Source organism: Protobothrops mucrosquamatus, unplaced genomic scaffold (genome assembly GCF_001527695.2).
Source record: "Protobothrops mucrosquamatus isolate PMUCROS unplaced genomic scaffold, P.Mucros_1.0 scaffold324, whole genome shotgun sequence".
Lineage (NCBI taxonomy): Eukaryota > Metazoa > Chordata > Lepidosauria > Squamata > Viperidae > Protobothrops > Protobothrops mucrosquamatus.
The window spans coordinates 149,113-161,695 of NW_015386663.1; the positions used below are offsets into that span (position 1 = coordinate 149,113).

General features: G+C 40.4%; 1 protein-coding gene across 1 annotated transcript; it reads left to right on the forward strand.

Moving 5' to 3' along the window:
• Positions 1-8,572: 8,572 nt before the first annotated feature.
• INHA (inhibin subunit alpha) lies at positions 8,573-12,583 on the forward strand. The gene is made up of 2 exons (XM_015815192.2): positions 8,573-8,891; positions 11,838-12,583. The coding sequence occupies exons 1-2, from the start codon at positions 8,600-8,602 to the stop codon at positions 12,581-12,583; spliced, it is 1,038 nt and encodes a 345-aa protein (XP_015670678.2). The 5' UTR covers positions 8,573-8,599.

Sequence of the window (12,583 nt, forward strand, 5' to 3'; positions counted from 1 at the left end):
TCCTGTCTCATTAGTAGCCAGACTGGTGGGCAATTCTGGAAGCTACCCAAGAACTATACTTCCTAGTTTTCAGAGAGATGAGGGCTGCCATGAGGGCAGAGTCAGCAAGTTAACATGTCACACCCAGGGCCATTTTTGAAAATCACTTTTGTTTTGCCGGGTTTTGAGGGAGCCAACATATTTTATTTTAAAACTTTATAGGGGTTACACTACATTTTTAGGTATCTCCTACCTCAGAATGTCAGATGATACAGTCGATTTTCAGCAGTTGTGTTCAGATGGATTTCAGTGACTGCAAAAAAACAAAACAAAAAAAAGAGGCTGAGGGACCACATTATTTGTTAATTTGCTTGCTTTTGAGATTTATATTCCACCTTATTTCCGGAAGCTCAAGGCAGCTTACATGGGAAATTGGCTTCCTTTTTTTTAAAAAAAAAAAATCTGCACACCACATCATCCCTGGGAAATGTGTTGAACTGAAAATAATTGACCTAAAATCAGCAAGTAGTTCCATAATGAAGTATTGTGACCTCTTCAGTCAAATTACTTGTGACATATTGTGTAAATGCCACAAGTAACTTAAGGTTACAAAATTGTTCAGGGCAACATTTTGACATCACTGTGGCTTGTAACAGATGTTAATGAGGAGGAAGTGGACTAGGAGGAAGTGGACTAGGAAGTCCTAGTCCAACCCCTTTAACCAATTTGCTACTTTGGTCTTAGATTGCCCACCCCATGCGCTAGACCAGGGGTAGGCAACCTTGGCTCTTTTATGACTCGTGGACTTCAACTCCCAGAATTCCTGAGCCAGCATGCTGGCTCAGGAATTCTGGGAGTTGAAGTCCACGAGTCATAAAAGAGCCAAGGTTGCCTACCACTGCGCTAGACCATCTCAACACAGCACCTGTTCAATCCACCAGAAAAAAGAACGCAAACTAAATTTCTGATTTGCAAAGTAGACCTGAAGGAGGTCTAATGAAAAATGTTGAGTATAAAGGCAATCATAGTGGAAGCATGACCTGTAGTTCAGCCACCATCCCAACATCTTTCAAACGTTTGCATGAACTAGATTCCTAATATTGTATGGTTGTGTGTAGTAGGGCAAGTGAGAACTAAGACAGTCGCACAGGGTACCCTTAATGAGAGACAGAGTAATGTAAGATTTTAATTAGGGGCTTCCCAATTTGCCTTTCTTGCTGAAATGCTATCCCAGTGCTGAGAGAATCCAGTTGCCCAACTGTCGCCACAGCCTGCCAAACATACTTGCCCTATCATGCATTCCTCCCCTATCAGGCTCTAAATAGTGTTTTGCTGATAATAGGCTGCCATTCACTGCCACCCAGCCCCTCTCCAGGAGAAAGTGAGGGGGAGAATTCCAGCAGGATGAAACACAAATTTCTTTTTCCCCACTTCTCACTGAGATGACTCTAGTATTCCCCTGTAAGCTCTTGGTACATAAGAACAGATAACAGCAAGGAGAAGCTGCTCAGGATGGCAGGCACTTCACGGAGAGGAAGGTTGGGTTTCTGGTATGGGAGGACCACGCCTGTGGTCTGTTTCCTTTGGTACCCCAAAACCTATTTTCCTTTTATTCCATTACTCAGCAACCAGGATTGGTTATCGATTGTATGGCCCTCATCACTCAGAAGCATCCAGAACATCCCCTTAGACAACTTTGGTTCTCCCTAATCCCATTATTTGCACAGGGTCACAAGCTAATGAGGAACATAATAAGGGTCTCCCAACTGAACCCCCTGCTTCTCTCTCTGGGTTCACTAACCTTGCGTATCCGCCTTCTCAGTCAACCGGTTCGTGCTTCTCCTGGTCCTGTCAGATGATGTCCAGCTGTTCAGTCATTCATGGGTCTAAACTCCTATTGCTCTCCTCAATACTTCTCTGTCCCTTCCTGTTCCATGATCAGTCTGGGCATTTCTGTTGCCTGCCCGCCCACTCTTCCTCATACATCCCAACTGCTCTCTGCCCCTTGTATGCTGTAGCACCCTGGTCTTCTTCTGCCTGCTCCCCAGGCATTTGTGAGTGGAGCAAAGCTGAAGTGTGTTACAAATGCCTGCAGCTGCTGTCCCCAAAAATACTTTCTGATGACATGACCGGGCTGATAAGAGGGGGCTGGGACATGGCTAAGTATAGAGCCCAGCAGGGAGGCACAGGCAGGCATCCCTCCGCCCTCAAGCTGCCTCAGGCTTAGCCCATCTCAAGAGAAGGGAGTAGGGGGGAGAACAGGGTCACCCCCTCCCCATCTCAAAGTAGTTTGTAGTATGAAGGGTCCTTGGTACTCTCTGAGCTTGGTTGTTTTCTTAGAGACGTTTCATTAACCAAACTAGGTAACATCATCAGTGCTAGATGTTACATAGTTTGGTCTGCAAGAAAACAACCAAGCTCAGTGAGCACCAAGGACCCTTCATTTCAACCCTGAGTGACAAATATTCTCCTTTATTAGTTTGTAGTATGCCTGCAATGACCTGAAATTCTGGTCCCACTATCATACCACAATGTGATAGGCTAATATCTGTACCTGACCATCCAGGCAGCTCCTAAGGACTACCAATAACAATATGTACCCTGAATCTTCCACATCAGACTGCTGGGTCTGTGAGCTTCCATTTCATTTCCCAGATGCCCTGCCATGATGCCCTGAGTGGTAAGAAAAATTGGCAGCAAACCCTTAGGCTTGGAATGCTGCTACCAAACATGGTTTCTCAACAAAAGAAGTACTAGAAGATTCCTTGTCATCAGATCTCAGCCCCCTGAGTGTCCCTGTCCCTGTATAATTAGGAAAGTGGATCAGTTATAACTCACACAGCTGCACTAGTGTGGCAGAAAATATTTCATTACCAAAGACTGGAATGAAGAAATGGCCAAGGAGATGGTAGTGTCAGCCAAAACAGAAATGGAAATCACACCCACTCACACCTACACATGCACACCCCACACAACCCTTACTACCACTATTTTAGCAAGACTGACTTGTGTAAGGACAGTTATTTTTTTTCACAGATTCAGTCAATTGCAGCCTTCACTTTCTTTTCATGTTACAAACTTTTATCAACAAATACACTGCTACCAAAACAAAATATTCTTCCCAGGATTATTTGTAACTTACTTTCTCTGTTCCTCAAGATATGAGGGGGTTTTTTTCCCATTTTTTTCCCATAAGGAACCTATTTCCAGCAGCATTCTGTTAATGTTCAGTTTAGGGGCAAAGCATGGAATTAGGACAGGATGTTTATTTATTTTTATTATAAATAAATAATTTATTTATATTTATAAATATAAATATTTATAATAAATTTATATTTATTATTTATTTATAAATATTTTTCAGCGCTTCGTAGACGTAATTCCTCTAGAAAAAAATAGCCGGGAAAAAATAGATGGATTTTGCAAGGAGAGATAAATGAGGAAAGATTTTGCATTCAGCACAATAGGATAATTTTTTTCCTTAAAATGCAGACTACCTCTGACTGCAGTTGAAAACTTATACATTTGAATAAAAACATCCTACAAACCAAGCAAATTTAAAATGTCAGGATATTTCTAAACTGATTCTTCTGCAAGATACCATTCCTGACAGGCAAAGTGTTAAGGTGAACGCAGATTTGCAACAGGCTTATATTATCTTTCTTTCATAAAAACCTTCTAAGTAGCTTGAGATGACAAAAAAATGTCTGCTTCTGTATATCAGACAGATATGAGAACAAATGTTATCTATATCATCAAAAAGAAGAGAAACAATGATATAGGGAACTGTAAACCAGTCCATCTGACATAAATTCCTGGGAAAATCCAGAGCAAATGATAAAGAAATTGCATAAAGAATGCAGTTATCATCAAGATTATTGTAACATGGATTTGCAAGACTAGCCTTATCTGATTTTTTTTATTAGATACAAATTTCCATAATAAATGGTGCAAATTCTGTAAACATATTATATATTGGTTTCAGCAAAGTACTTGAAGTATCCCATGATATTTTGATTAGCATGGTAGTTTAGGTTAGATGGCATGACAATTAACTGGATACATAGCTGGCTTGAAAATCACACATAAAAAGTGATTATGAATGTGCTTGTCAGGAGTGTGATTTGGCTGCAGAGCTACTTATTATATGTTCAGCCACATTAGTTATAGATATATACTTTCCAAATTACAGAAAGAAAACCTCTGCTATAATCTGCATTGTTCATAAACAGCAGTCAAACAAATTGGAAAGGTTTAGATAATAATGAGGATTAAGGAACTAGAAAATCCTGTGAAGAGAGACTGAAAGAAAAAAGAAAGATTAGTCTTAAGAAAAGATAGAGGGGGAATATAATAATATCAAATTGCTTAAGACTTAAGAGGAAGCCACGTGTAATAAAGTTCTCCAGAAGGCAAGGATGTGAAATATTGGATTTACACTACAGAACATCAGGCACCAACTTGAGAACCTTTCAGTAAGAACAATATGACAGTGGAATCAAGTGCCCAGAGAGGCAGATGACTCCCTCCCTTTCACTTCATATGGAAACTAGAGAGCCATATATCTCTGGGATACTTCTGTCTGAATTCCTGCAATTATCAGAAGATTGAATTTAATGGCTTAATTCCACTCTAACAATTTTCAAATTCTGTGAATTTGATCCTCTTTAAGACCACTTCAGACTCTGTGGCTTTGAAATGTTAATACTTTCTTGTACATACTGGGGGGGGGGAGTGTTATCATTGATTCTGCTGTTTGCTGTGGTTCTGTTGAATTCAGGGAAGTATAAAAGGTGAGGAAACTGTGTGGGAACATGTTCATATGACCCCTGTGTTGTCTGGCATTACTGTTGACCAGTGTCCAGGAAATCAGTCATTCCACTGTTACTTCCTGATGGACTAGATGCAATAAAATCCTAAGGCAACTTTACCACCATCTGCATCTCCCTCACCCTTGCTTTATTTTTCTGAAGGGCCCAGAGATTTTCACATAACTAGGATTATTTATTATTATTATTTATTTATTATTTATTATTATTATTTCACATAACTCCTGTCTGAACTATAAGACAGGTCCTGCCTGAATTGTGGCAATAATTTTAGGGTGCAGTAACATCTAACACAAAGCTGCTTCTACCCTCTCATGTTCAGTCAGAATCCAGTGTAGATAAACTCTATTTTGCAAGAATAATTTGAGTTATTATCTCTGCTTCCACTGGGTTGTATTGCTCTGCCAGCTGATTATTTGCCTTTTCTTAGTCCCAATGCTGCACCTCTAGACCAGGGAAGTACTTACACAGTTTTAAAGAGAGAAAAGAAATGGAGAACACTACTAATACTGTAATAATAGCTTTCCCTTGTAGCAATGTTCCATTATCAATGTTGCTTTTCACATATAGAGCTTAAAAGTTTGTGAACTCTTTTGATTTTTCAGCATTTCTATATAAATATGTCTTAAACCATGATCTATTCTCCACATATCCTAAAACTAGATGAAGGGAACCCAGTGGAGAAAAAAGTGAGTCAAAAATGATTTGTTCATTTATTACAGTATAGGGAGGGGAAGTTGTGGATTTCCAGATGGTTTGTTAAACTACAACTTCCAGGGATCTCAACCAGTTTTTACATAGTGTAAGAGATGCTTACCTTCATCCTCTATTTAAAAAGGCATACAGAGCTTCAGTCCTTCAGTTTTCATCTGGTGTCTCTCCTTCCATTCTTATTCAATCCCTTAAAACAGTAGTTTTCTCAATTCCTTCTTCACGTTACAGTCAACAATTTCACAAACAAATGTAAGGTTTTCAGCATGGGATATTGTACCAAACTAGCAATGACTCATATTGTTAACAACCAGCTGATGGCCAAAGCAGACCATCTGTTTTCAATGCTGGCCTGATTAGATCTCTGTGCTACATCTGATACCTTGAACTATCAATTAACTATTAATGTTTCACCTGAGGTTTTTCTTAGGGCAATGATTTGAGATATAGTCATTTCTCTGATTCTTTTCTGTTGTATGGAATGAGTTCTATCTCCCAACCTGTGTCTTCATCAGTATATTTCAGGCTTCGGTGTAGGTTCCTTTTCATTTGCTTTGAATTATTTAATTTCTTCTCATCAGTCTAATTGTCCCATCTATGCTGACAATATATTATTTTATTCTGGATGACCTAATACATGAACCTCTTTGCAAGTGCTTTCAAAGGGTCTTGGTCAGGTTCTCCCACCTCAAACTGAGCATAAGAAAGCAAAGATGGCTTTTTATTTTTTTTATTTTTTTTATTTTTATTATTATTATTTTTTTTTTTCAGGCTGTGGGCCTACTCTGAAGGCCGTGGGCCTACTCTGTAGTGAGAAATCAAGGAATGCAGATCAAGGAAGAACCCTCTTTATGAATTTTCATCAATAAAACCACCAAAAAGCATAGCTTTCCTTGAATTACTGAAATGATCCATAAGCTCCTCATGCTCGTCATGCACTATTCATACTGATTCAGATCTTTTCCAAAGCACCCCTCCTTCTCTCTATCATACATCCATATACTAGGTGGATATCCAGAGAAGTTTCAATTACTGGTGCCAGTACATTGGGCTTTGCATATTCATATTCAGTTATTTTGAATATTTGCTTGAGGCTCAGGTGCCTTATGCCTGATCTGATTGTGATCCTGCTACTAAAATAGCCACAATTATATGATAATCTTTTCTCATCTGAAACCAGGTTCTGTAATCTGAGTTATCAACATTTAAAAAGGACTATAAAGATTTATCTTTTGTGGACCTTCATAAAGGTGATTTAATAATAACTTCTCCAACCCAAATGCAGTGTGTTATTGTACCAAATTTTTAATGCTGTATTCAGATTGCGTCTCCTTATGAAGGTGATTAAAACAGTTACTGAGATTCTGCTTTGAGAGTTGTATTAACTTTGACAGATGGAGTTGCTATAACAGAAGACTCTTTGACTTGGGTAAAAACCTAAAAAGTTGGGGTGCATTTAAATAATATAGAAATGCATTCTTTTCAGTCAGTTATATAGTACAAAAGGAGACAGGCTCATAGCTACTGAAGGTCCCAGGTCCTGACTCTGGGCAGTGCAGATGAAGATCTATATTAAAAAGACCTTTCTTCATGTACTGAAAAACTAGTAATATAAATAATTAAAGTCTCTGTGAAAAGGTAACGGACATGACATACTCAGTCATGTCCAACTCTAGGGGCCATGCTCATCTCCATTTCCTAGCTGACGGAGCCAGCATTGTCCAAAGACACTTCCATGGCCATGTAGCTGGCGTGACTATACGCCAAGGCGGACGGAACACTGTTACCTTCTCACCAAAGTGGTACCTATTTATCTACTTGCATTTGTATGCTTTCAAACTGTTAGGCTAGCAGAAGCTAGGGCACGATTGGGAGCTCACCCCCATCATATGATACTCGGGTCTTGAACGGCCAACTTTCCAGTCGACAAACCCAGCAGTTTAACCACTAGGCCACCCTGTCCGGTTTAAGGTTTTTGTATCTTGAGTCAAAAAATGAAAAGATCACTAAATAGGAACAGAGAGATTCAGAGACATATCTGCTTGGTGTCATCTGGTTATCCAGATTTCTGCAACTGGATGTTAGCCCTACAGTACTGAGTTAGAGAAATCAATAATCTGAGGCACTTAAAAAAACGGGTTACAAAAGCAGCCAAAGATTTTTTTCCCCTCTTTTAGGATTAGACACCCTATATAGCCAGGCTAGGAGGCAATTTATAATCAAGAGCAATGATTGAAAGAGCAGCCTTAAGATGTGTGTCATTTCACTTCTAGGATCATGCAAATATCTCATTATATTCACAAGCAATTTTATTGCTTTGTAACACCCATATTACATCCTTACTCAGTGTGATCAAAGGTAGAACTTATATATCTTTCAAATATATGTTTAAAGGTCGCTCCAATGCATGTGAAGCCTTTTGAATACTGAACCAGGGAAGGAAAGTGTCTGGATTGCAAATATGTGCTTGTGCACATATGTGAAACATTTGCAAACTGCCCACTAAGTCCTTGATGCAGAATTTAATGTTATATGAATGACTTAGAGCTAGATTGAAAACTGCCTGGGATGGAGGAGAATGATTAGGCCCCCCATTGAAAATAACACTTTGACAGCCCTGAATTTCAGACGGTCCAATAAGAAACTAAGGAGAATCACCCCTCTGTTACTGCTCCCGTGTTGACAACTTGGGGACTACGTCCATCTCTCCTCCAGAGTACTCTGCTCCAGGTCCTGTCCCCTAGGCAACACCGTCCTTGCATTCCAGACGTCTCCTGTGTTTTTGCTGCCCAGGAGATAATATTCATGGCTAGCAGACATTTGCGTCAGTGACAGATAGTCTCAATGCCATCATGCCCCAGCTTGGCTCAGTAAAGAGATCGGGAGGCAGAAGGAGCTGGGCAGATTCATCCGAAGAGCCAGACAGCCTCATCTACGAGGCAGAACTTCCCTGCACACATTCGGAACCACCAAGCAATATCTGGGAACAGTGCCTCAGCCTGAGCTCTTACCCGCAGGCAAGAACTTTTTTTTTCTTCTTTGCCAGAACTTCACACATCCTGCATCTCCTTCCCTTGTATATGATGGATCAAGGCTCTCTGCATATCTGGACCAGGATGAACTCCATGCTGATCCTGCAGCTGATTTTGCTGTGTCCTGCTGCTGTTGCTGGCTACAACAGGGACGCTGAGAGGGAACTCATCCTGGCTAAAGTCAAGGCACATTTCCTGGATTTCCTTGGTCCTGTCCCCCAAAATGAAAGGGTCCAAGGGGGACGAAGGGGGCTCCACAGACGGCATGCCTTGGACACAACAGAGACCCGCAGCTTGGAGGAAGAACTCATATCCCAAGTGATTGTCTTCCCAATCCAAGGTAAGCAGAACCATGACTCAAGGGGTCCTGGGAGATTTAAAACCAAAAGAATAGGAAAAAGTGCCCTGATGAAGACAGGGCAATCATTGTTTTATCATTCTAACCCATCTCAACAGATGCAGGAACAAATAGTGAAGTCAAGTTGTGGATCCTGCACAGACCAGAGGGTTGGACTAGATGATCTTTTAGGTCATGTCCAACTGTATGATTCTATCAAATCATATAGCAGTGAACTTCATGGCAGAGATGTGCACACACACACACACACATATACTTTGATTTTATTCCAGCTATAGCAGAAATTTAAGCTTGATTCAGCAATTCAAATCCTGTTGATGTGAATGTGGGAGCTCTCAGGTATCCTAGTATTCTTTCTAGTTTTTCAGAAGTCCCACTGAATTTAATGCAATTAACGGGAGATCTTTATATGACCTTAAATATAGCTCTAATTGGATTCAGTTGGACTTATTTCCAGATAACAAAGTATATGGTTTCAACCACAATTTGCATTCTTTTATTTGAGAGTTAGTCTCACTGAACCCAATGAGACTTACTTCAGAATAGGCAGGTAATATTGTACTATGACTTCTTAATGAACTTGCAGCCTAAGCTTATTGTTACACTAACATAAACCCACTATTTTAGATTCTGAAGGTGCTTGTATGTAGAATTGCCTCCTTAAGAAATACCTTTGAAAGAGATCTCAACTTTCCCCAATCCAGATTATTGACGTGGGTTTGTGTCTGAATAGGAAATGAGATTTGCACATACACATATTCTTTTACAGCTTTGCTAGTGTTGCTGTATCTGAGCTCCAGATTTCCATTTTACAGGAAGAAAGAAATTGTGGTTTTCTGTATCTCTTTTCTGCCATCTAGTGGCTGTCCAGATTTTGGCAGCCCAGTTTTGGCAGCTCTAACTTCCCCAGTGCTTTATTTAGTATTTATTTAGTATTAACATACAGGTGTGTGTTATGAATACATATATATATTAATATACAGATGAAACATTTCAACAGTAAGTCAGGCAATATTTGTATGGGATTCAGTTTCTGCAACTGCAAGACTTTGCTGTTGTGTCACATGTAAATATATAATCAGAAAAAGGTTGGTAGCATCTTTTCTGAAAAACAAATGTTATTAAAAGGCATGAGCTTATGCTTTTTAATAAAATAGGTAAGTCAGAACAGGTGGTATCACTTTCGTCCTGGTTTTTTTGCTATCACAGCTTAACACTGCTCTCCTCCTACAATATAAGCATATAGCAACTCCAGCCAGTTATTAAACTAATAAAAGAAAGAACTTATCTGAATTTTTTGTACCTGCCCTAATAAAAGTATATGCAGCTACAGCAAAGGACACAGGAACAGAACTAGATACAGTATAGGTATTGATAAAGATATAGAGGAGAGCCATTTTAGTTAAGGAACCAGGCTAAAAACCAGGATACTGCGATTCCAGCCCTATCTTGGCCATGAAAGCCAGCTAGGTGACAGACCTTGAGCTAGATACTTCTTCTCAGCCCTAAGAAGAGGGCAATGATAAGCTACTTCTGAAACATTGCCAAGAAAACTGCAGAGACCTGTCCAGGCAGTCTTCAAGAATCAGACACAATTGAACTGACGAGGGGAAAAAAGATATAAATGTAGATGGTATAATTGGGGGTCCCCAAACTCTTCAGTCCATTGAGTCTTTCATGAAGTTTCTGACCTGTTCATTGACCTCCAAATATTTATTTCATAAAAATAATTTAATAAATACTTACTGATAGTACTATGAATAATTATGAACAGAACTACAACAATAAATAATAGAGTAAACAAGACTATTCTCACTGGTGGCTGACCATCCAATCCCAGGTAATACTGTCCCACTACTAGCCACCTCACCTTGAGGACTATGACTGGCATGGACCTTAATTGACCCCAACTGATCTTCCATCATTTATTGATCACCTATTGATCCAAGACATTTATCAACCCTTTAGATACTCCCATCAACTCTTGGGGATCAGTGTTGACCACTTTGGGTGAAAGAGAGAATGTGTGTGTGTCTGTGTGTGTGAGAGAGAGAAAGGCGGCGGGGGGGGGGGGAGAGAGAGACAGAGAGGGAGAGATGGCAACATGGAGTTATCAGTTGGTTTCCGGATTGCAGAAATAGGAACAAAATAGTTTGCCAATATTCAATATAGCAAATAAAGACAATTTCAAATGTGTCACAAGAATACTGTTATTTCCATGCACCAAGTTTTATAATTTGCATAGTTGGCCATTCTATTGCAGGGCATGGCATGAGTATGCTTTAACTTCATTGCAGATATTCACCTACAGTGTTAAGACAATCGTGTTAAGATCTATTCAGCATCAGATGTGAATACCTGTTCTTTTTCTAAAATAAGGCCAGATGATTATTGTAAAAACCTCTTGCCTCGGTACAGCAGGCTAGGAATATTAGCAGATTGTTCACACAGCACCTGGGCATCTTGAAAATCAGCTTTCCATTTTAACATCTTAGATAGCTAGGAGATGGTGCACATTAGCCAACTGCAAAGCCATAATCTGATCTGTGTGGTTTTAGTTTAGCATTTGGGTGAAGCCAGAAATGTGGCCTGGTACACAATGATTTACAGATGGGAGTCCAGGTATTATGGTTTATTATATAAAAGGTTCTTAATAAATTATGGTTAGTGAGTTATACAAACCCAGCAATTGCCTTGTCAAGGAATGCTGAAGCAAACACAAAGCAGGTATGTGCAAAATCAGTGATAGATCTAAATCAAGACAATAGCAGAATGCTCTATGAAGTAAGGGCTGAACACAAACACAAACACACAGAGGAAGGAGATTACAAAGTCATCTTCCTTCGCTTCTCATTCTTCCAGGCTAGGAGAAATGGTAGCCTACAGTATGTAATGCTGAGACCCATTAATCCCTCTCCTATTTTGCAGGTGTACTCTGTGAGCGACTTCAGCCAGATGGGCTTCCAGAGCATGGGGGAGTTTTCACCTACATTTTTCAATCCTCAGTTCATATCCTGAGTCACGAGGTGACATCAGTCCAGCTGTGGTTCTACACAGGCCCTGTGATAGTTCAGAGCAGCCCCTTAGAAGCTGCCTCCAACAACTCCTCCCCAGAGGCAGAGATACTGATGCTCTCTGAAGAAGGCCAGGTTCCACTAGCTACCGTGGCAGTGCCAGCTCCTGAGGGCTGGACCGCCTTTCATTTTAGAAGCTCCTTCTTCCATTATCTTTTCCAGAATGTGTTTGTGCTCTTCATTCGTTGCCTAGGCTGCCCCTGTGTGGCTGATGCTGCAAAGATACCTTTCCTTGTGGCAACCACCAAACCCAAGGCACAGGACCAGACCGAGAGCCCCTCAAGAATCATAGCTAATCTCACAGCAATGTTCCAGCACAATGCTGTGGCCCATCCCAGCTGCCACCGCACCTCCATCAACATCTCTTTTGAAGAACTAGGATGGGACAATTGGATCGTGCATCCTAGCAGCTTTACGTTTTATTACTGTCATGGAAACTGTTCTGGCACTCACACATACATTCCCAACTCCCAGAATTGCTGTGCTGCCTTGCCAGGCACAATGCAGTCCCTGAGGGTCCGTACCACCTCAGATGGTGGCTACTCTTTCAAGTATGAGACAGTGCCCAACATCATCACCCAGGACTGTGTCTGCATGTAG